This window comes from Pleurodeles waltl, chromosome 3_1, assembly GCF_031143425.1.
Source record: "Pleurodeles waltl isolate 20211129_DDA chromosome 3_1, aPleWal1.hap1.20221129, whole genome shotgun sequence".
Taxonomy (NCBI): domain Eukaryota; kingdom Metazoa; phylum Chordata; class Amphibia; order Caudata; family Salamandridae; genus Pleurodeles; species Pleurodeles waltl.
This window is the reverse complement of record NC_090440.1, coordinates 1611832659-1611858632: the sequence shown is the minus strand read 5'-3', so window position 1 is coordinate 1611858632 and position 25974 is coordinate 1611832659. Positions and strand designations below refer to the sequence as shown.

At 42.2% G+C, this 25974-nt stretch overlaps 1 protein-coding gene across 1 annotated transcript in view; it reads left to right on the top strand.

The window, feature by feature from the left end:
- The window catches only part of TTC21B (tetratricopeptide repeat domain 21B), a 489309-nt gene that overhangs the window by 185365 nt on the left and 277970 nt on the right, over positions 1–25974 (top strand). Inside the window, exon 12 of the mRNA XM_069225262.1 lies at positions 44–173. Coding sequence (XP_069081363.1) covers positions 44–173 — 130 coding nt within the window. The remainder of the gene's footprint in view (positions 1–43; positions 174–25974) is intronic.

Sequence of the window (25974 nt, the reverse complement as noted above, 5' to 3'; positions counted from 1 at the left end):
TTTCTCTACATGTCAGCCTTTGATTTTTTTTATTTTTTTTCAGCCTTCGGCTCCAGGGCAACCCATTTCTCCATTATTAAGACACTGCGCGTCTGTTTTGGAGACAATAGTTAAAACAGTACCAGGTCTTTTACAGGCAGTTTTTCTGATTGCTAAGGTGAAATATTTGGCAGGTATGTACGGTTTATAAATTGCATATAGAATTCTGTTGCAAGGTTTTTATTGATTTGAAGTAAATGTACTATTTGTTATGTTGGGATGCAAGTTTTTTTTTCAAGTTCCTAGCTTTGTTGGTAGACTCTGTAATAGGACCGTCTTAGATATCACTATGTACCTCCTGGTGCTACATTCGGACACAGACACATTTGAATGGTAAGTTTGATCTCCTCATTACCAATTGAACACAATTTAATGTCAAAGTATAAACACAATATCTACTATGACTTATTGGTTATGAGGAAATCAGCAATACATTTACAGTCACAGAGTGCAGAGTTAGGGATATGAAACCGTACTTAAGAACTAGTACTTGATGTAATTACAGATAGACCGTGTCCAATTCTTGGCAGTTAAGGGTGTCTGGGGAGGTACTAGACTTATAGTTCATCTTGCCCTGGAAAGGTGAGGAAGAAGCACAAAGTGAAAGGCACTAGGCCATGATCAGGGATTCCTCTCTTGTGTCAGATCAGTTAGATGAATGTTCATAAGAATAGAGGGTTGTTGTCTTGAGTGTTGTTGTTTAGCATCTTACTATCTTTTATTGAGCACTCCCTGAATATACTCTTGGTAGAGGGGAACCCATGAGGCATATATTTAAATAGCACTGTACATAGTGTGTGTTTTTTTTCCTTCCGTTTGTATGGCTATATTTTACTTAATCAACATAAGCCTTAGGCGCAGGTATCTTGTTGTCTAGAGTTATGGATTTACATTTATTGGGATACATAAGATATTATGAAATGGAGAGGGAAGGCAATCCTAGGAACCCTCAGGTGGCCAAACTGATTTCTATAACCACATGCTGTGGTTCCAGATATGAAGTGGACACGCATTGGTGAAATATAAGGTGAGGTTTATTTTAGATAACTGCGGACATGAGAAGCCACCGCTGTGCCCTTTTGTGGACACGCACCCAGTGGTGGAACTCTCCTAATAACATTCTAAAGTATGTACTAACATGAACATAACCTATTATCTATTTTTTTCCAAAACAAACATACCACAATACCCATCCCAAATCATAACGAAAATATCAGTGGAAAAAACATAACTACACTACAGCAAATCTTAATCAAGAGCATATATATAAACAAGTAGAACCACAGGGAGTGTATCCTACAGCTGCGAAATACATTAGAAAAAATGAAATAAAACAATTATATCATGTTCTTCTGAATATTTATTCTTGAACTCTTAACATGTAAATATACACTTTTATCGGTAACCCTCCTTGAGTTTCCATGGTACATTCCTTCAACAGGTGGATCTCCATAGAACGTGTTGATCCAAATTTCCAATTTCTGAAGTGTTCTTTTCTTTTATCATATGACTAGATAACACATTTTCCTTTCCACAGAACCCATTCACAACATCGTCTGTAACCTTTACAATTTGTCCAGCATTCCACCAATGATCACCCTTCACCATTATAGTATTTCCTCACACTTTCACTGCGACAGGTTCACCATAACTGGTATCCCCTTTCTTCACAAATGTTTAACATTTGATACGTACCCCTTCTCCAGGTTGAAATATTTGAAGTTTGGTTGTTTTTTTGATATTGTATCTGTCTTCTATTTTATTCTGTGCCTCTTTCACTCTACTCAACATGGACATTTGGTCCACCTTACTCATGATCTTACTTCGTACAGCTTTGGCTAACTCGGTGGGATAAAGTAAAGAGGTAGAATGGCATCCTCTGAGAAGCTCCACAGGAGACACCTTGTTGAGTGAATGGGGTGTTGTGCGATGAAACCACAACATAGACTTCATAGCTTTGTCAACATCATAATTGTTGTTTTTGGCCCACTGAATTCATTCAACCACCACCCTATTCAACCTTTTCACCAAACCATTGGTTTGTGGATGGTAAAGTGGACTCCTCAGATGTTTCACACCTTATTTGTAACAAACACTTTCAGTTCATGATTCACAAACTGAACACTGTCATGGGAGACAATGGATTCTGGGAACCCCTCCCTTATGAAAACATCTCTCAGAAAATGTACTGCATTGGTAGCCGTGGGATTAGAGAAAAAAACAAATTTCTGGCCATCGCCACAAAAACGTAGCTGAAATGATGTGGAAAGAAATGAAAAGGGTCCAACCATATCAATGTCAACCTTCATCTATGGTTTCTCAGGCACAGGTATTGGTTGTAAGGGTGGAGTCACCAGTGTGAACCTTTTCTCAGCTCTGCTACACACCACACACTTACACCGCCATGTCCACATCTCTGCCCATAGAAGGCCACCAGTAATAGACTCTAACACTTCTGTTCGTCATGGTTGAACCAAGATGGCCTTCCTGTATTAATGCCCTCCCCCAGGTATTTATTAGCATCTCTCCATTCCTGTACCACCATCTTCATGTGTTGGTAGCACCCAGCAGCTTATACAACACCCCTTCGTGTCCATTGGTACCCGTAGCCGCCCTATCGACCCTATAGACGGGCTCCGGCTGCTCCACAAAGGACCATTCGTTAACCACTACCAATTGCGACACCCATTAATACAAGCGTGTGTAGGGTATCGCCAATCCCCCATCATAGACACCTTTCTTTAGTTTCCCCAACACGATACGCGGGAGTCCGCCCGCCCACAGCAGCGTTCGGAGGGATCAAGCAATCTTTCGGAAAGCCTCGATTGGGATCGGTACTGGTGTGTTTTGAAAGACATCTAGTAGACGAGGCAGAGTCATCATTTTATATAATGCCGCTCTGCCCATTAGCGTTATGGGCAGACTCTTCCAGTGGTCTACGTCTCTGTTAAGGCGTCAGGTTACGGTGAAGGGAGACCTGTGGGTCCCCTGTGATGTTTATCCCGAGGTATAGGAGACTGGACCCGTCCATAGGTATTTCAGTACGGGTATACCTCGGATCAAAGGGTCTTTGTGAACCCAGGCGACCAATGGTTCCAGAGCTAGCGCAAAGAGCATTGGAGACAGGTACACCCTTGCCGCGTGCCCCTCTGGAGAGCAAACACTCTGGACACCACCCTATTAACTCTCTCTAGCCAATAGTTCCTGGTACACTAATTACACCCATGCACAGAAGCAAGGGCCAAATCTCATCCTCCACAACATTGCAAACATGTATCCCCATTCTACACTATGAAATGCCATTTTGGCATCCAAGGCCAACAATGCAGCTGATTAGTCACCGGTAGCCTGCGTCATGTAGGGTACTCTCTGCAGACGACAGAGGTTAAGATGGGTACTTCTCCAGGGCATGAAGCCCGATTGCTCAGGGCGGACTAGAGAAGAAACAACCTTCTGCAGTCTCTCTTGGCTAGTGTCTTGGCAAGCACCTTTGCTTCAACATTTAGGAGAGAGATGGGTCTATACGGCCTGTACTCTCCTTCTGGTTTCCCCCGTTTGTGTATAACTACTATTGTAGCTGTGCGCTGATCTACAGGGAGTTTAAGGTTTGCCAATGCTTCCTTGAACATTTCTTCCTTCGGTGGCACCACCTTGCCCACAAATCCTTTATATAACGCCACTGGGAGCCCATTTGGCCCTGCTGCCTTGCCTGACTGAAGGTCTCTGAGTGCTTGCCCTAGTTCTTCTACCAATAGGTCATCCTCCAAGATGACCTACAGTCATCAGAGAGAGTCTCAAGGACAATGTCTTTCAAAAAGTCATCACAGTCCTTGTCTGTCATAAATTGAGAGGCATATAGGTGCTTATAGTACGATGCAAAAGCTTCCGCTATATCAACACTGGTTCTCATTGCCTTTCCCATTTCATCCCTCATCTCCCATACTCCCCTTTGGTCCTGGTCTCTCCTTTTCAACCACGTCAGCAACTTGTTAGCCTTGTCACCTACTTCGTAGAGGCGTCTCTACGTGGCCAGGGCGTGTTTGCGGGCACTGTCCTCCACCAGGTCGTGAAGTTCCGCTTGCTTGGCTTGCAGGCTGCGACCCAGCTCCACTGTATTTTCCCCTGAAAGGCAAGTAGTAAAGACCCCTGCCTCCCTCTCCAGGGATTCCATTTGCAACTTTTTTTCTTTCTGCTTAACCCCGATCAGTGTCCGGGCTTGCCCACGAATCACTGTTTTGACCGTCTCCCCTTATACACATTTGGAGGCAACAGTGCCAGTGTTTTCTCAGAATTAGTAGTCTGCCCCCTCCCTGAGCTTCTTTCTAATATCCTAGTTCTTCAGGTACCAAGTATCTAATCTAGGTGGAAGTAACTGACCTCTTGTCGGTCCCTTTAGAGACACGCTCACTGGTGAATGGTAAGAAATACCTCTTGTCCGTGAGTCGCCTCACCTAAGTGGCTGGCATGAATCTGATGTGTGTAGACATGGTCAATATGGGTGAAACTTCCATGGGGAACGGAGTAGTCTGTATAGCTCGGAGACTGCGGATTTTGAGCACCCCATCTTCAATAGACAGATCGTCTGTGATTTTGGAAAAGGTTTTTATCTCTGAACACAAATCCCTTTCTTTAGGCCATCCATTCACAATGTACTGTTTGACGTTTTACAAAACTGTATTGATCTTTATCAATCAAACCTTTTCCAATCCATTTCACAACAAACTTTGCTTTAATCAACATCCACTTGTGCTATGAAACAATATTCCTTATCTTCCAGTCTTTTGTATCTTGATCGCTCACAGGTAACCTTTACTAAAAATCTGCTGTGATGTTTTCCTTACCCCGAAATGTACTTAACTTCGAATTCGCATTGAAGCAATTTGGTTTTGAGACAAGCAATGCGAGGAGTGGTGTTTTTAACCTTTATCCCCACTCAAAATGAACACCAGGGGCATGTGATCTGTCTGTATTACATATTTTCTGCCACTCACATAACTCCTGAACTTCTCACTCGACCAGTAACATGCTGGCAACTCCTTTTTAATTACAAAGTAACTTAGCTCTTGTTCTTGCAGCACTCTTGAAGCATAACTAATGACAGTTTTACCTTCACTGGTACCTTGAGTTAGAACCACAACCAACCCATATTTATGGTGCATGATATACCAGGGTGATACATACACAATGCTCTTGCATTTGTCATTTCCAGCTTAACTCTGTCAAACGTGTCTTGGCATGCACTATCCCACACAACTGGAACCTTGTTTTTCAACATATTTGAAAGAACTTTAATTTAGTGGCATATCCTGGAATAAACGGGCATAATATTTACACATCCCAATGAACGAACGTAGCTCCTCTTTGTTCTTAGGATTAGGACAATCTACCACTTCCTTAACCAACCCAAGTAAGGGTGATATGCCCTCACTTGAGACACAATGTTCCAAAAACTCAATGTCTCTTTTCCAGAATTCACACTTCTCCTTCTTGACCACCATACCCGTTGTCTCAAATAGTGGAGAACAGATCTAAAGATTTTGTCGTGACCTTCCAAGTGTTAGAAAAAATCTAAACATTGTCTTGAAATGCGGAGACTCCCCTGACATTACCCAACAGTTTGTGCATTATGCGCTGGAACACCAAGGCGGCAAACTCCAGACCGAACAGCAGCCTGCAAAATTGGAATGTGCCAAATAGTGAATTGAATGTTGTGTAATGTCGTGACTCCTCCTCCAACACTACTTGGTGATATGCAGAGGCCAAATTAATTTTGGAGATCCACTCCACACCTTTAAGTTCCTCAAATAGATCACTAATATTGGGTAAGGGTTTGGAGTCTAACGAGTGACAACTAAAAAGAGAAAGCCATAGGCTGGATTTGATGGGTTCAATTACACCATTACTTTGGAGCTTATCTAGTTCACATTTGAAGTTCTCCCTAAGACTGAATGGAACTGACCTAATCTTGTGTTTGACAGGAATTGTTCCTTGCTTGATTTTTATTCTGTGTATCCACAATGTTCCTCGAACCTGTAGAAAAAAACATTGAGAAACTCATCTTGAAAACGGAAACGTTGACAGTAAACCCTTGATAACTAGAACTTGTTCCTTAGTCCGTGGCTTTAGAACCATGCCTAAAACACCTTGGTGAAACCACCCTAATATTCTCAAACCTCTTAATGCCTCCTAAATTTTGCCTTGGATCTTATGCTTTTTAAACTCTGAAATGTCTTTAAAAACCTTTCAACTCAATTCTCATACCTTCATACAAGACAGGAGCCCTATCTGGAGGTTACAACCTTCTATCACTCCAAATTTTGCAAAACATTTCTGATGTAACAAATGTAAAGTTTTGCCTCCCACATCAATATCGATATAGGGATCCTAGGGTCCCCACTAACATTTTTATCTTTCGTGACTACCACAATCCTGTCTTGGAAAGCTTTGGCCATGAGTTGATCCCTAGCTTCTTCATTATCACCCACTACACTACTTACTTTCGGTAGCCTACATTGTGCGCCCTGGCAAACTTTAACAAAGTGTCCAATTTTTCCACACTTTCTGCATGAAACATTCTTTGCAGGACAATCTCTGCCCTCCTTGCTGTGTGGAGCATTCCCACACCTAAAACATATATTGGTACATTTAAAGAAAATGTTCTCTGTTTTATTAGTATCTGTGTTATTTATTGCTCCAGAAGTTACTACGTTAGCATTGAGTTCTTTACGCGATATCTGTGCGTGTTCTATACTTTTTTCTACTTTAATGACATATTCTAAAGATGGATAACCCATAGTCAAACGTTTTTGTTAAATATGCTTGTCTGAGCAATGACCAATGAACTGATCTCTTACAAGTTGGTCATGGAAATCTCTAAAATCACATTAAGGACATAATTTCCTTAGTGCAATAATGTAAGCGTCAACTTCATCTTTTTGTGATTGTGAATGTTTGAAAACTTTATGCTGCAAAACTACCAAACTGGGCTGGACATCGAATCTGGTGACTGATTTCTTTACTATGACTTGATAGTCATCCAACTCCTCTCCCTCAGCTTGCACTAGATCAGGTAGCTATTTAAAAATCTCTCTACCTCCAAAGCCCAAAGAATGTAGGAGAAGGTATTTTTTCCATTCTGGTCTGTAATGCGCTGCCCCTATGGCACTTAGATAAATTCAGATCCATCAAACTATTGTTTCCATGACATGCTTGTTGTGCCAGGTGACTATAAAATGCTGGTGGTGGATTTACAGCCTGCATGTCTGAATAGACAGCAAAAAATACCCTACTTAACAAAATTCTATTGAAGACTAAAATGAGCGTGGGATTACTTTAAACCGAGGTGTTTTATGCAGATAAATCCAAGTGTGCGTATCACAGTAGTGTCTTGGATGACTGTGTAAAATGAACACACGCTGTAGGTGACAGATATTAACAGTTCAGTGCTTCACTGTCTTGACATGCACCAAGACTATGCAAAACATCCAGTTTTTCTGGCTACTATGTATGCGGGTACTCAGAAGCATGTCCATTACTGTTTTATATGTCGAGGGTGTGTGTATCACTGCTTGGACATGCTTCCCAATTTTAGATTCTGTGACATAAGGTTGTGGACCTCACTATTATGGTTTTGTTAGTTGATCTTTGTAGCTCAAAAGATGTGCACAATACTGTTTAGACTGCTTGACTTTACATGCAGAATAAATGCTGACAATGGTGTGCACATCACCTTTGAAGTGCACATTGCTCCGCCAGATGTACACAAAATGGCCATTAGACGGGGCACGTGTGTGCGCGTTTCAATGTTTGACGATCTGTGAGAGAGACAGCGGCTAGTCAAATGCGCATTCCAGCTTTGCTTGCGCAATTTTAAGATGGCAGCTGGTCATGCGCATAAGCCACCTGCTTGACAGTAACAAGGTTAGCTTGTGTGTTCACAGCATAGCTACAGCGCATGCGGCGAAGCCCCCACTCAGCCTTTGACATGTCTCTAATCGTGTGGACCAAATCTCTGAAGTTGCGATGGCCTTCGAGGGCACAATGCACAAAAGCCGCTCTCACCTGGGCAAATGGAGACCGTCAATAAAGCAAACCTTACAGTGTGTGCTGTATATGGTGGCTTCCGCTTGTGGTGAAAAATTATGTTGAGCTTCCAGACATGAAGCAGACACACATCGGTGAAATACGCAGTGAGGTTTATTTTAGATACTCCGGACGTCAGAAGGCACCGCTGTCCCCTCTGCTGGATGCTCTATGAATGCCATAATGGAACACCTAAATAGGGCACACAGTAGTGGAACTCACCTAACAACATTAAGAATACATTCGATTAAAAATGAATTACTGGTTAGTAGGCCTATGATATTGGCAATTTTGTTTGGCAGGGGATACATTTTCAACTTGAGAGCATTCAGCTTACATAGAAGTACGGCTATTCTTGCTCCTAGGCATATAGAAAAATGTCTGTAGTATTATCTATGATGGCCAACCGAAATGTTGAGGACGTCGAAGCTGTGAGGTTCAGGCAGAGCGCAGTGATGCAAAGAGTAACTTGAGACCATTCTCATGTGTTTGTGAATATAAGTGGTAATATTTTTTTCTTCTGTCTAAAATATTAATCTTTAGTTTATAGATAAGAGTATTGTTGAACATAATCATATTATTAGCCTGTATGTACCTCATACAATTGTTCTAGAAGTTCAACATGTATGTGTTTGTCCATTTCGTATATGCTTTTAGTACTGTTTGATGTTGAGAAATTCATGTGTATTTTCATGCTTGATGTGAGCTATTACTGAAGATTCATTGGCTTGTGAAAATGGCAGCCCTTCCTTATTTGTGATTATTTATGACTTGCCACTTGTGCGGATGGATGTCCATCTTGATTTGAGGATGTTGAAAGAGCTAGCTCGCCTGCTCTTCGAGCACCATAATATTTTATAAAATACCTTTCTGCCTGCTGCTTTAGTGAGTTCCAGAAGATTGACAGATTATAACAGATTATATATATATATATATATATAATTTTTTATATATATATTTATTTTTTATATTTATACGTTTTTCTTCAACTGTGGGACTATTAAGTTGAAGTCTTGAATGATCTGCATTTCAAGTGTTAAATATTGGAGCTTTTTTCTTAATAGTTCTGATCAGTTTTGTTAAATTGCTGTAGATGAAGAGTGTGACCTTTAAAGTATTGAGATTTTTTTATATTAAAGATAGTGGGTATGACTAATACCACCAGGAGTACCCAAAGATCAGAGTGTAAGATGGAGCAGGGGTTCAAAGGCTGATATTTTTGTATCCAAATGTCAGATGTATGCGCTGTCAGTGGTTTCTGAATTAGTGCAGCTCTGTCTTATTTCAGACCCCTTTGGGAGGAAAGGGTCAGGCACAGGCTATGGGACCACAGCAGTAGGGGCAGGCTTCTTTAGTCTCCGATGCCCAAGGCCTGTCGTATTATGGCTATGCAAACTGGGTCAGCTACACCCCTTTCAGCAAAGGACTCTGTGGTAGCGATGGTGAACAGTCACAGGCTTTCCAGGGAGACACAATGGGGGTCATTTTGACCCTGGCAGTCCTCAGACCACCAAGGTAAATGTGGCGGTCCCACTGCCAACAGGCTGGCGGTACAGACTGCCACATTATGAGTGTGGCAGGTTGGTCTCTGCTAACCCGCCACATCTCCACTTATACTGCCATGGCGGTCTGAACCGCCAGGCCAGAGATGATCATCTCCGACCCAGTGGTCCACAGAAGACTGGTGGCAGTATTCAAGGAAGACCGCCAAAGTCATAATGAGGGCCAATGCATTGGATCAGTCCTCAACAGCTAACCCTTGATGGCCAGTGAAGTGTGTCAACCTTTTAAAAATGAAAACTCCTTGGCCATTCCTAGTCTTTCCTTTTCAGTTACCTGTTTCTCTCTTGCTCTACACCCCCAGATTCCCCAGCCCTGGATCTTTCAGAGATTCTCATGTTTGAAACATTCCCCAGTGTCAGCTCGGAATCCCATGACTTGAGCTTCTCTGTATGATTGCCAGCATTAGCTTCAGCTCTTACAAACTTAGATGTTTCTGCCAGTATCATTTCTCAAAATCACTGGCACAGTGAAGAACTGTTGGAATAACAGAAAAAAGAGAAAAGATCTCTGTTCATGATTTGTTCAGCTTGTAAATGTAGAAAGATCTAAAATGATGACCTGCATTCACAGTGTATCTGCGGTCTTTAAAGATCTTACAGTCCTTTTAGATGTGACATTTGCAAGACCTTTTCACCTAAAACCCTTAAGGGTAGGGAAAGGTGGATAGCCTTATACATCCTTGAAGAGTCTTTCCCGTTTTAATGAGATGATCCCTCATCAGGGAATGTATGATTCATCTAGAGTATTCCATCAAGCACTTCCACAAAGGTGGCTCAAACAAGAATGTGCATTGACCTCCCTGAGCTGGAGTTCAACATAGAGACATATTGTTCTGCTTCAGTGAAGGGAAAGAGCATACTCCCTTAGGAAAACGCATTGAAAGATCAGTTTCTGCTCAAAGTAGCACAGAAATTAGTAACCTCTTAGGTCTTCTCAGACATCCTGCCAAAACTGCACTCAACAAGCCACCTACTGTTGTAAAGGAAGAAATGAAGAAGATATCATCTTAAACCATACCTCTATAGATGGCATTGATGACTGTGTCCTCATCAGATGCACCATCCCGAGGAGAAACAATGACCACCCAGTCCTCAACCTCATTGACGAGCACACAATCAACAATCAAGAAGATCTGGTCTATCACTAAGCTTCCTTTGAAGATCCTGTTGACAACCTCTATAACAATCATGGCAACAGCACCACCTATCTATACCATTATTACGATTTTGTCGAAGACAGAAGAATTTGGGTTGCCAGCGCCAACTGCTGTATTTTCACACTTGCTGTTGAATGTTTCTACTTATCTCACTGTTCACATCTGGTATTCAAAGTTGAAAGCCAATTTCAGTGACCAGGAGCAAGCTTGCAACACAGCCTACAGCTCAAAGTAGCTGGATGCTTAGTACCTCACAAAGTACAAAAAGGCAGAATATGGGAGGTCTTCAGATGGTGGAGACTTGGAGGAGTGTCTTTATGAACTGAGCCACAAAACTATGATGACTATGCTCTAAGGGATCTTTGTGTGTAGGGAGGGCAAAGGCTTAGCATGAGCCAGACACCACCACAGAGAATCACTTATGATGCAGGTGTCAAATTATCTTCCTAAGCACTTTACAATACATTATTGAAAAAATTAAAAGAATGGCTCCATGGTCTCAAGCCGATCATACTCCTCCGAGCCCGCAACTAGATCCACCTCAGCAGTATCACCAGCCAGCACTCGAAGACAATGGAGGGTGACACTAGAAAATGGACACCACAGAGGGCAAGCTTACCTCGTTGGAAAGCTAAGTTAAATGTATGGTCTTGGGTGGGACAGCATCTGAAACAGGTAAGGCTGAATTGAAAGGGAAAGCCAAAAGGTATCATTCATATCAGGCACAAGATAGTTTGAGGAATGTGCACTAGCCACAATTTGCTCCCTAGCAGCAAATGTAGCAAAAAGGGATTAGCAGCAAACTATTTTTTTAAATTAGAGTGTTGGGGTCACCTGGAATGAAGGAAAGTGGAGGCAAAGTTTTGTATGCTCCAAGAAGAAAGATCCCAGCAAGAGATTCAAAAGGCAATGCCTTGGGTATCCTTTTGATTGGAAAGGTTAAAGGAGCGACACACTGTATTCTGAAGAGATCATTTCTGAGAAGAGAGCTATCATACTGCAATAAACAATTCATATTCTTCCCAGAGCAGTGATGTGAAATGCAACAAAGGCATATATCCATGCTGTTGGACAAAACCCAATGAAGACGCTGAACACCTTAACCCTTGTGCTATTTAAGGAGACTAGCTCCGGATACTAACCCCAAAAGTGTAGGAATGAGAGGTGCCAGAGCACTGTACAAATGGAGAAGCCAACTTCAAGGCATGAGGAAGAATGAAGGGATTTCTTACTTTTCAAAGAAGGGGAGAAAACTCCTCGTAGCAAGATTACCACTGACTGCTTTGCCTGCTTACATGCTTTGTTTGAAAAAGCAGCCAAAAAATGTGTCTTGCTAATGACCTTTCTGCACAACTTTGAGGAGCAGCTGAGGAAGGCTAGTAAGTCTATTCTAGTCCTAGACTGTGTCTGGAAGGAAGGATTAAAGCTTATGAATAATCATTCTGAGGTTCCAGAAGGTGTGCCACACTTGGAAAATAAATATGTCACCAATCTGATAGAGACTTCTAGTTGCAGATTCCTTACCTTAGAAAAATACCCCAGGCATTATTCTGGATCTGGTGATTTTTCTCGAGCAGTGCCCCTTCATGCCGTCCGGTGGTGTCATTCAGCTCCATGTCCGTCATCTGCAGCGTGCACATTGGATTTGATGTCGCAGCACCTATACAGGTGCCACCCCAAAGTGCTGATGTCAGTTCTTTTCTTTACGTGCCAGCCATTGCTGATCCGAAGAACTACCCCTCAGTCACTTTTTGACTGGTCTTTTTTTAAACTTTTTGTAGAAGTATTTTCGAGTGTCTACACTCTTAGTGCATCAAGATGTCATCCACATAAAAGGTGTTCTAGCCCTGCTGATCATTACATCAAAAGATGTCTGTGACGGATCTGCACCTTGTGGGCTTGTGGTATCTGGAGTGCGACCAAGACCCGAAGTTGTGCTCTGAGTCCTGGGCCATGAATCTGAAAGCTTTAAGGGACCAGTCCCTAAAGGAGCATCATCGTTCCAGGCCTCCTTCCACGGAGCCTCTGTCTGTCGGCTTCGTGCCTCCCCAAGTTTCTGAAGCCGGAGCGACCCACTACCCAACTGTGAGTTTTATGAAGCTATGTGCCTCATGGTGGGCAGTCTAACTCCTCTGAAGGTCCCATGGGCCCGTGAGGTCGGCAGGGGACCTTTGGGTTCCGTGGCATCAGCTCCAGAGGGTACCCATGGATGGATCTGAACTGGCTTTGGTCATACCACCTTGACCCTCCCCAATGCTAGTTCTGACGTTGACGTTCGCGATGCCGCCCGTGCCCCATCCTCATTCCAGACTCCATGCGATGCATATTCTGACTTCAACATGGGCCTTGCCCCCTGGGTCAGATCCTGACCCTTATTCTCTTGGGTTGTGTTACGGTGAGTAATGGAAGCTGTCGCTGGACCTTTTAGAATACCACCTCTAAGATCCCATGGACTGGCGGATGGACCTGGGTGAGGCCAGTGGTCTAAATACTTCTCCTGATGCTGAAACCCCCCCACCAAGGCTACAGAGGAGGGAGCGTTCTATTCAGTGGTGGTGTGAAGAGCGACGAGGTTCTGGACCTCGAGCTACCTTCGGTGGCAGTCAGGTCTAACTGACAGAGGTGCTTCAACCTGGGGCTTCATCCTCTGAACCCCTTTTGCCCTTTAATAAAGCCCTTACGGATGTCCTGCTGGGTACCTGGTCCAAACCCAGCACAGGAGCTCCTGTGAACAGGTCAATTGCCTGCCACCATAGACCTGCTCCAAATGGCCCAGCGATCCTGAGGCAACATCCCACCCCTGAGAGCTTGGTTATCCAAGCCTCTACATAAGGGCCACTATAGTCTATTGGCCAGGGCAGCGCAAGTGCTGCCACAGGTCCCGGAGGAAGCCCGGGTCTTTCTCTCCCAAGCTGTTGCTGACTGCTGAGGCGCAGCAAAGTTTGCAATCCAATTTGGGCTTGACACAACCGACTCACTAGGCATTGCGATTGAATTGACGATGGCCTTGAGGCGCCAATCCTGGTTTAGAACGTTGGGCTTTTCAGGGATGTACAATCTACCTTTTTGGACGTGGCCTTTGAAGGCACCTGTCTCTTTGGAGACCAAACGGACTTCGGGGCTCGAGCGTTTTAATGATTCTCATGCTACAGCTAGGTCCTTGGGCCTCACAGCTGCTCCTCGTCCCTTTCAGTCTGCTTTTTGTCCCTTTCGTGGCTATGGAATGGGCAGCCCAGCATGTCAGTTTCTCTCCAACCACTGTGCTGCACATGCTACCCAGCCTCTGCCTGGCCAAGGACGTGGGATCCTATGTCCCGATGGATCAGGGAGCCAGTGGTCTGGTCAGCCCACTGCTCTCCCACCCCTTTCTGTAGCTGCCTCCAAATCTTCCTAGTCTGATGCTTACCCACTAGAGACCAGTAGGAGGCAGGACTCCCCATCACCTGCTCCACTGGCAGTCCATCGTGCCAGACAGATGTTTTTTTCCTTCAAGACAACCCCTCCATTCATGCCACCATCCTACGATGGGAGGATCACCTGGCACTTCTCAGCAAGGGGGTTATGTCTCTCTTGGCCACGGGAGCCATAGAGAGGGTCCCTGTGCCAGACGTAGTTAATGGTTGGTATTCTTGCTACTTTCTGCTACCCAAAAAGGACAAGGGCCTCCGCCCTATCCTAGACCTCTGGTCCCTCAGTCTCTTCCTCAGCAAGAAGTTCAAAATGGTCACTCTGGCTCAGCTCCTATCTGCCCTGGACCCATAAGACTGGATGATAGCATTGGACTTGCAGAATGCTTACTTCCACATTCCCATCCTGCCCTCACTCCCTCTCAAATGCTTCCTTTCATCTGAACTGTTCTGGACACTGCAGTTTTGAGCTTATCCTGCTGATCAGCAAATCCAAGATATTCAGGCTTTGGTACTGATGTCTCAGCCTCTGTCATGGATTTCAGTGAGAATGACTGAGGCTGCTGGGCCTCATGGCCTCCTGCAGGTGAGGTGACACATGTCAGATGGCATTTGCGGGCTCTGCAGTGGAACCTGAAGTTCCAGTGGACACAGCATCAGGGGAATCTGTCTGACATGGTCGAGACCTCTGAGGGAATTGCACAAGATCTGCAGTGGTGGTTAGCGAACCACGATTGGGTCAGAGGCACCTCCCTCTTCTTCCCCAACCAGATCTGGCAGTAGTGACAGATGCATAACTCCTGGGATGAGACGGTGTTTCGCTTTCACTAATGACTGAGCTGACAAAAATCTCTGGAATGCACTCCTTAGTTCAAAGAAGATATTTATTATTTCACCACGAGGTTCCTAGAAGGAGATTAGCATGTTGAAAGCACATGTTTAAAAATAGTCACAGCAATGAAAGGAAAATATACCAAAATGATTCTCCACTGCAATGTACACAGCAAATAATATGTATTTATATTATACTATAATGCAAAGCAAATAACAAAGTAAAAATGCATCACTGTAGGCCCTGTTAAGCTCTTCATCTCTCTCATGCCAGCAAGACGATGACCCCGTTCGACTGCGAGAAAGATCTCCACCCTCACTGGAAAGAGGTCAGGCATTCAACATCTAAAATCCTGACTGAGGTCGATCACCCTCTCACTGTCGCACTGGGTCTTTTTTACATCTTTAAAAAAACAAAAGGAGCTTTCTGGAAAAAAAAACCTCATTTCGCAATTCAAACATGCTGGCTAGTTTAGGCGAGGGTTGAAAGAAACAGGTTGGAACTGGCCAGTTTCCCAAGGTATCTCTCACAAGCCTAAGCCGTTCCCTGCTTTCCTTATCATGCTGACTGACTAACTCCTCCATATTATGTACTAGCTCTTCGGTGAGAATATGTCCTAGCTCTCCGGTGAGAAAGAGCACACAAACAAGACAGATTGCACAGTTTACAATGTGGAAAAGTATGAGCAGCTTTTAACATGGCAGTGTCTAATGCTAGGAAACTGAATACAAAATGTAGTCTGCAACTGGTGAACACTAGACAGCTAATCCAGGTGCAAAGTGGTGCAACACAGTCAGTGGTCAAAACACATATTTCAATACATTCCGCCCTTTGATCAATGATTTTGTGTAAATTACAGATTGAAAATCTAATTCTTTTTTTTCTCTTTAAAAAAACAAAACAAAAAAAAACATTACAAGCCATTGTACACAGCAACATAATGAAATTATAATAACAATCACTATAAAGCAATGGAAGTGGATTAACTTATTGAACATTTAAGCCAGACACACCGACTATAAAAAGACTGAAGCTTATATATTCTGATTGGGATAATAACTGATTGAATAGTGTCTCTAGGAGAGCAAGTTGGTATAGAATTAGATGAAAACATCATGAGTTATAATCATTTAAATGTACACGGTCCACCTGTAAGGTTTACTGGAATATAAGTGTTCCCATACGAGAAAGGTCAGCCAACTGGCAACTTAAAACAAGCTTAATGACACTGGCAGCAGTCATTGGATGATAACAAGCCATGGGTTAGTTCCAGTGGAAAAATCTGCTGTCAATGGTATTTCTTGGGTATCTATTCTAACGTAAGGAATCTGCAACTAGAAGTCTCTATCAGATAATCAGGTTACTTACCTTTGGTAACGTCTTATCTGGTACATATTCTAGCTGCAGATTTCTTACCAACTCACCCACTGTCTGATCTGACTTCTAGGGAAAAGGACTTCCCTTTCAGGGCCCTAGTTTTGACACGCCAGTGGTCAGTGTTCTTCATGGCTCCAGGCTCCTGGCGTGGAAAGTCATGAAAAGAAAGTGATGTCAGCACGCCGGGGTGACACCTATGTAGGTCCCACAGTGTCACCTCTGGCACGCACGACGCCAACGACGGACGCAGAGCCGACTGATGCCACCTGACGAGCCACAGGGGTACTGCTCAAGAAAAATCTCCGGATCCAGACTGAATCCGGGAGGAATTTTCTAAGGTAAGGAATCTGCTACTAGAATGCCTCTACCAGATAGGGCGTTACTGAAAGTAAGAAACTGACACCCTAGATGCCTATCTCTGTCTTACTTTAGCCTATCAAGGTACCCAAAGGCTTACAGAGGAGTTTTTAAACAATATGGTGGTCTAGGTCAACAATACTAGCCATTCAAGCAGTCTGGTTCCGACTGAGGTTACTCCAATGGGAAGGGACAAGAACTGTCAAAGCTACCATACATCGTCTGGAAAGAGGGGTGCTTCCTAGTCGTGCTTGCAGGATAGCAAAAAATTTTGCCCGACTTCCCAGTGCTGCTCTTTTCACCAGACCCCTCTCATGCGCTGTAAAAGAATTTAACACTTTGCTTCCAAATGGGTCAAAATTACTATTGACTTGTCGTTCCTTCAGATAGTGCAGTTGGTTCACACCCTAGAATTCCTGCAGGGACCTCCTTGCCTCACTGCAAGGAAGGAATATTGCCTACACATGCAAGAACTTCAGTGGGATGAGATCCTCATGCTTAAGACCTAGGCAATCAAGGCAGTGCTTAAGACCTAGAGGAACCTGTGATTGTGTACAAGGTTCCCCTATTCCGCAAGGAAACTGGGGAATGGGGGCCAGTCCTGGAACATAAACTTGTTTTTAAGAAAACAGGTATTTCGGATGGGCAGTTTGCAAGGGCTCCTTTTCTTGCTGCTGTAAGGGAAGTTTCCAACCTCCATAGATCTACAGAATGCCTTTTTTCAAATCCTCATACACCCCAATCATATTGAATATCAGAGATCATCGGTGTTAACTGCACTAGAAGTTTAAAGCACTCACGTATAGCCTGAAATCCGACCCCTAAAGAGTCACAAAGGGTCTCTCAGCCTTTCATCAGTGGCAAGTTCATCAGCTATTACCATTTCTGTACAACTGTATGACTGTCTAACGAAAGTGGTGTCAGCAGAAGAATCTCAGTCTTCTACAAGTGCATGTGCTGATTTTTTTTTTTTCATCCGATGGGCCTGAAACCTAATCTTCAATGATCATCCTTGGACACTACTACTTGTCTTCACCTCCTCAGGATGATCTTGGACAACCAGCTGGAAAAGGCATTTCCTTCAGTCAAACTCAGTTACACAGCTGTATTCCTTGTCTACTGCCTCAATACAGGACCGCTCTTTCAACTGACTGCAACAGTTGGATGGCTTATATGCAACAACTGTCACAAAAAGTCTGTAGTCAAAGGAGGACAAATCGCTCTGAACTCCAGGCCGTTGATGGATGTGATCAGAGTGGACCACGGCTGGCGAAGAAAGCTGCCATCTGTATAATGCATTGCAAAACAGAGGCATAAGGTGGCACAGCTTATCAGAGGAGGCACACCAGCTGTGGGACTAGGCCTTCGCAACAAGGTGTATGTCACTATGGAAACCTGCCAGGTGCTCAGAGCGACCATGTGGATGCACGGAGTCGATTACTGTTGGACTACCACAGGTGGGAGTTCCACCAGCACCATATCTTCGGCAAATGGTGTTGGCTTATCTTTAGAGCTGTTAGCCACCGAGACTAGCAAATGGTGCGATTACACAAAAAGGCTTGATGATGTGGTTGAATGTTTTCGCTAACACCTTTCTGTCACTTTTCCTAATCTCCAGAGCTCTCAGGTTGCCAGAATGGAGTTTTGCACTGCTATTGATAAACTGCTTGGTTATGTCAGTTCTGTTATGCAGAATTGATTTGGTTGTTAAAACGGTCATCCAGCATCATCTAACCTTGTTTTCTGCCTGGCCACAGTTGCCTCATCCAGCACCTCAACCTGAAGTATTTATCCTTACTGTCTAATACCAGGCCACTTAGAGTTTGAACATCTAGATAAACCTCCAGACTGTAGGGCCATACTGGTGCAAACATTGGACCTCAGCTACAACAGACAAACAGCACCAAATAAACTGCTTCTGTGTATGGTGTACATCTGAAGGGTTATATACTGCTTCAGTGCAAGCCCACCAATTGCTGCTTCAGCTCACAAGAGATAGTTTAAAATATTCATCCACAAAGGATGCACTTGGCAAAAATCTCAAAGTTCAGAAGGTTAAGTGGAGCACTGTCCCCCTTCTCCCCCCACAGAACAATTAAAGAAAATCATGACGTGACCTTTCAGAGCCTTCTGCATGGTTCAGCTGCTGCCTATTCAGTGTGACCTGAACACTGTCTTCAGCCAGATAATGCTACCCCCTTTAAACCTGCTCAGAGGACAGATCTCAAGCATGTAACTAGGAGAAGGGCAAGCTTTCATGAGAAGAAAACCATTCTTGTACTGTAGAGAGGAAAGGAAATTCTGCACACCCATCTAAAGTTTATGGAGTAGAAAAAGTGGAAAAAAGAAGAGGGAGAAGAAAGAGCCAAAACAAAGCTGACGTTAGGTCGGTAACGGTTACAATCTGTGGTGATCCGTTTATTATATAACCTCAGTTGATTTCTTGTAGGAGAGGTGTCATGAAGCAATATTGTTTTTTATGTGTGACTAGGGCATGGACTGTGGCATTGCTGAAGATATAGATCCAGTTTGGCTCACAACTTGTGGTGTTTAGTTGTAAATGTTCTTGTTGAACACTGAGTTGTCTGCTCTTCCGGCGAAATAACAAAAGATAAGTCTGATATGATTTCAGTTTGCATAATATATTTTTGATCTCTGAAGTCATAAGTACATCCAGGAGTGGGAGGATGTTCAGTTTAAATCCGGAGTATGTGTTAAGGACCTTGGGACTAAGGTCACAGCATAGTCATTATGGGTGATATTAGTGGCAAATACTAATATTAAAATACATTTATTTTCTGTCCAGAACGGTTTAACCTTTTTACAATTAATGAACATATGTCCAAGAGACCCTGGTGAGTCATGACAGCCCCTGCATAAATTAAGTTACATTACAACAGTTTAGGAAACTTTCTCATGTGTCCAGTAGGCATTTAGTGCCCACAGTTAACATTGCGATAGGAAGGGAGATATTTTCTGTTTTAAGGAACATTTCCAAATCTTTTTCCATAGATTATCTGATAATGCTAGGGAGGAGTCGGTCTGTGGGATATTTTATTGGATCTCTAAGGCAAACCTATAATTGATGTTGTTGGACTTTAGTATTTTATAAATTCTAGCAGCAGCATGCAGTTGTGTGGTTAGTTTTATTAGCATATTGATGAGGTCAGAGCTGTGTGGTCTATTGCATTTGCTCAGTACCAGTTTTAGCTTTCGGAAGGTGTAGAAATTAATGTTGTTTAAGTTGTTCGTATTTTGAATCTCAGCAATGGTTTTAGGCCTGCAGAGGGACCTATGTTTTTAAAATATAAAATGTATTTTTCTGACCAGTTCAATAACATCGGCGATTTACTTTCTATCTTAATTTTTTTGTAACCAAAAAGAAAGGCATACTCCGAACCTTGAATATTGTTGGTAATATTTTTGTCTAGTGTTTGGAGGGCTGAAATAGTATGTCTGATGATAGTGGAGCAATGTTGAACATTTGTTTTTCTACTGTTAATGTGAATAATAAGGAGAATGGTCAATATATGTCTGCAAGTGTTTATCTTTGTTTCTGGTGTGAGTCCCCCATATGACCAGTCTAATTAAAAAAGGTATCTGATACTTGAAGTTTGCTAGGCTAATTCCTCCTTCAGATTTATCAGTTTTTACCGTATGAAGATAAATTCTATTTTTTTTTTTATATTGCCACATGGAGTCAAATAGCATTTTGCGTGATTTTCAAAAACATTATTTAATAGTTTGAGGGGCGGGGGGGTCAAAACGGTGAAAAGATTGACTTGAATAATTTTGATACATTCTACTCTTCCTGCTAAGTCATACATTTTGAGGACCGTGCGGAATGTCGATCTTTTACTTTCTGTAGAAGGCCTGCTTTCTTGTGTCATCAAAATTTGTCCTAAATTGTATCCTAAGGTATTTAATTTGGGTTGATTGTCAACGTAATGTTTTGTAAGTATTGATAGTATACATAGATTGTTTAAGGGGAACATTTTGGTTTTATCTAGGTTTAGAGAGTAACTTCACACATCGACATATAGATTGATTGTGTCTAAGATTGAAGGAATGGCAGACTCTGCTTCTTCTGTGGAAAATCGGCACTTTCTCAGCATGAGCTGCCACTATGTAGGTGTCTTTAGTGAATGAAATGCCCTTGATGAATATGTTGATTCTAATTGCCGATAGCGAGTGTTCGATTGCTAGTAAATATAGTAATAGTGATAGTGTGCAATCCTTGTCTGGGCCCTTGTCAGAAATATACTTTGCCTGAGAGATAACCATTAACCAGGGTAGGGGCTGAAGGCTGGGTATATAGAGCAAATACCATGTCCTCATAATTGTTACCCATGTTCAGTTTTCACTTGACTGAGTGCAAAAGGTCCACAAAACTTTATCAGAAGCTTTCTTTGTATCCAGAGCCACGGCCATTGTGGTGGAAGGAAATGTATTGGCCTTTTCTACTACATAACTGAAGTGTCTTCTGTTGTTAGAAGCAAGCCTTCCTTTAAACCCAGCCAGTCTGGGATCATGTGGCCAGAGAAGGTATTTTTTAAGTCTCAGTGCCAGAATTGTTATGTACATTTTGTGTTCTTCATTTATTAGGGACATTGGTCTTTAGTTTTTGACCTCCAGTTGGTCTTTCCTGTCTTTTTGAATAACAGCAATTGTGGCTTCACTATACCAGGTAGTAGAATGTTTTTCAAAGTTTTTGTAGAAGCTCCCTGGAAGGCCTTCGGGCCGGGAGCTTTCCTAGACTTTAAGGTGTTAATTGCCTGCTGGATTGTCGAATCGGTTATGCTTTAGTTAAGAAATGTATTGTTGGAATCATTAAGTCATGATCTCAAGGGGGTCAAGAATATTGTTACCCTATTTGTTTTTAATAGCAGTGGTGCAAGTATTGTTGGCCTTATTTAAAGTAATTGTCTTATATTCTTCTTGCTTTCTTTAATTCCTTAAATGGTTTCTTCTTACTGTTTTGAACCTAGGTGTGAGCACAAGTATTAATTATTGTATTATATTCCTTTTTCATTTGCTTCAGATTGTGAAGAGTCTCTCATGCTAAATAATTGATTGTGTAGCTGTTGGATTTTAGTTGATAGATTGTTCAATCTTTTGTTCAAGTTCTTACTTTTGGTGTACATAATATTAATGGTCACACCCCTAATTGTTGCTCTCATCACATCCCAAAGAGTTTTTGTTGAAAAAGTTAATAATAGTAGTATTTATTTGGATTTTTAATGTTTAATTCAGAATCATGTCTTCACTCATTCTCCACACTTTATCTTTAGTTTATTGGTATATTTGTAGTTCTAGGGTGATGCTATCATGGTCAGCTATTAATGTTGGCTTGATGGGGGGATATTTAGCTTCTGGTGTGAGGATATTACCAAGATGTTATCAGTTCTTGAGAGGAAGAAGAAGGTAAAATCACTCCCGGTTGGATTATAGAGGTGGCATATGCCAGTCATGTCCTAATACATAGGGGTATCCCAAAAAACCCACAAGACCTGGGCTTTCAAAACATTAACATGGTACTGGTGGGGATTAATTGCAAAATTACTTTCTACCACAGTGAAACATGAATTTAACAATGTGACATCAGCATCAATTACATCCAACAGTTTTTCCACTAAATGTCTGTGTAATATTTCCCGCTTCACATAGCAAGTACCTGGAGCGCTTTTAAAATAAAGGAATCACCATTGCACTCAAACACTATATCAAAACCTAGACACAGTGCATCATGTCTTCAGTCGTCCTTGTATTCTAACAAAGTGTGATAACACCGATTACTTCATGTGCAATCCCCATGAGTTAGTCCTTGAGCAACATCACATTAATGGGTATTAACTACTTTGCTTTTGAAATTTGTAAACCTTTTCAGAGGCCTCTTCAGGACTTAGGAAGATGGAAGTAGCTTTAATCAGTAAAGTTGTGAAGAAACCATGTCAAAGCTGGGATCATTGGCAATGTATGAGCTATGAGGCCACCAAGCTCAAAAGACCACTGTGAAAAAGTCGCTGTTAATGTTGTACCATGAAGGAATCCTTTCTCTGCCACATGCTGTACTGCGTATGGCTCATTTTCCTTTCTGGTGAATCAGTTAAAAAAACTCATTTAGTTGCGGGCATCTGATGCCAAATATGTAATTTGAGCACTGACATTTGGAGAAGTTTTTCATTTGTTTGTTGGATTTATTAAGCGTATAGCTGCAAGAGGAGGTTCTGTCTTAGATAATGAGATTGAAGTACCAGGCTCCTAGAATATCAGAATTTTTGTGTAGTTTGCCTAGTTTTTTTATTTCGGGTGATCCGGAGTTGTGACTCATCACAGTCGGAGCATACATATTCACTATATAAAATGTTGAATTGTTCCTGCCTATTTTTGTGAGTAAAAGTCTACCATCACTACTCTGGGTATTTTCCAGGAAAATGAGGCGCACTTTTTCCAATTTAACAGTTATGACACTGTTTTTTTTCTTCGTGGCAGAGGAACAAAGGAATGTTTGAATCCATTGATATTGCTTTGGGTTACATTCCTGGACACCTACTTTTGTTTCTTGCTGACGAACTGTCTCCTTTAAGTTTTATGCTGCAGTCAAGAAGTTTCTTCCTTTTAGCAGGTTGGTTAGTTCCTTTAGTAATAAGGTGGAGAATTTTTAACAATCAAATAACCATCTAAAAGTATATGTTGTTGTATTTATTTTGCCACATTTTCTAATCTTTTAGCATAATCCTGTGTTTCAAGAATAGAGATATCCTGTTAGTAAGATTCCCATGTTGTAACATTGTGGTATGGTGTGGAAATTTTGCTAGATTATGTAAGGTTTTTTTTGGATAGTATTTGGCAGTATGATCATATTAATTAGACTAAGCTGCTTTCTGATTGTGGAGGTATTCCTAACATGTTTCGATCGGGGAGAGCATCTTGGTAAACTGGTGAGAGTTGGGAAGAGACGGGCAATAAAGCAGAGGGAGAAGGGAAAGAATTAAAAAAGCAGTAGGAAGTTGAGAAAAAGAAAACCACCCAAAACCCACCCATACCTATCCTATCCTATCCTGAATGTGGTGAAGAAGCGAAGGCAACAGAAGGCCATCTCCCATGGAATTCTAAACAACACTGAAAACAAAGGAAAGCCAGTTACATTCCAGTAAATGTCTTCACATGACATGCAGGCAAGTACACAAGTGGAAACAACTGTGGCATCTGTCCATTAGTGAGTATGTACAACCATAAGTGAAGCCATTAAGTCTCTTTTAATGCACAAGTCACTAGAACTGATATAAGTACATTGTATAAAGCCAGTTTTGTATATTAAAAAGTAGCGAAAGAAACTGTTAAAACAAAGCAATTAAAAGAGAGGCAGTCTCTTATAAGCTAGAGCTACAAATGATATGGAAGATTTGGCGAGGTGACATCTAATATACCACTTAATTTTCAGTCATTTTGAAATAGTCTACGAACATCTGATTAGTAAGAAAGAGGATGTCGGTACCTCGATAAGACATCTCCTAGTGTAACAACTCCTTGATAGAAATCTGGGCTGAAGTCCATTTTGGAAGTTTATAACCGTATGAAGACAAGAGTGATAAGAGGGGTGGGGGGGGGAGACTGGCCAAATAGACAAAGCAGAGAGCTTTTTTTCTTCATCTGATCAGTCAAAAGAGTCTGCTGAAGAGATTTCTTTGAAAGATATCGACTCTGCAGAAAGTTCTACTGCTAGTATATAGGGGTCGAGTAAGCGGACCTGCAGAAGGAAACTGAAAGGCTTACAGCTTACCAATGTATGGAACCAAGAGGGAGCTAACAAAGAAGGACAGCTGAATGACAGGGCCGGTGCAGGGGAGATGCAGTGGGATTACACGGCAACTCCACAGATGTCCTCAAATATTGGTACTGGTGATAATCCCTCTATAAACTTAACATCCGGGTCTCCAGAACATGTGGAACCTCCCTCGTTGGAGCTTATATATCGTACAGTGGTGCATAACCATGAGCAAGTACAAAAGGATAGTAGGAAAGCGAAGACGGCAAATAAGCAACTACAGACCTCAATTAAAAGGGTCGCAAAATCTAGCCAAGATATAAGTGAGCGAATTACGACAATGGAGACCCACACTGAAATATTGGAGATGGAAGTTAAGACTGTAGTTAAACAGCCTGCTGCGCAGGAACTACTGTTCTCATATATTCAATGGAAAATGTAATAATTTGCAGATCCTGGGCTTAAAGAAAGGGCTAGAGGGACAAGACACAAGGGCCTATATATTCTCACTGTTTAAGAAGGCCTTTCCGGACTTTGTCGGTTGGAATTGGGACATGGAGATACAAAGAGCACATCAGTCTCCACTATTTTTTAAAAAACAGGAGGCGGGAGTTAATGATGTCCAGAAACATCCTAGGGCCATCATTATATATTTTGGTAACTTCTTGATCCGTCAAGCTGTGTTTGAAAAAGCCCGCCCCAATGTAATGATAAGCGTGGATGGGGTATCTTTTTTTCACGACCAGATTTCGCACATGCTACGGTGGAAAGACGCTGGCGGTTAAGGCAAATGATAGTGCCTTTTCAGGAAGGCGGGGCTGAGGCGTATCTTTTAAATCCTGCTTGTTTAAAGATTGTATATAAGGCCTCAATATGCATTGTAACAGTATGAAGGAAACTGTCTGAATGCGGTAAACATAATCAATAAGATCGTCTTCAAAGTAAACCTATGTGTACCATCAAGGAAGTGGTGTACTTATAAGATACCTACACTTGAGAACTGGAGCTACGGGTAGGTAAATTATTTTTCCTCTACTGGGATAACCATGAAAGGGTAATATGACTGGATCTGCTGTGTGAAGGGCATAGGGGGCTTATGATCCATCCAAAGTCAGTGCAGGCAGTTATAACCGACATTCTGGGCAATGTTGCTTCTACAGTCTGTTGCAGTGCATACACTGACACAGATGGTAAGAAGAACTATCTCACACACCGGACTGCCTAGCTAACTCTCTAAATATGGGCTACCGGGAACAGGCTCTCACATTTTGGTTTTAAAACTGTTTTTTCTTCAAGCTGAGTTTTTCCTTTATTAGCAAGGGAATTTGGCATCTGCAATATGGCGTCTGGTAACCATCATACTGGATTCTCCCAGAACCCGTATCGCAGATGC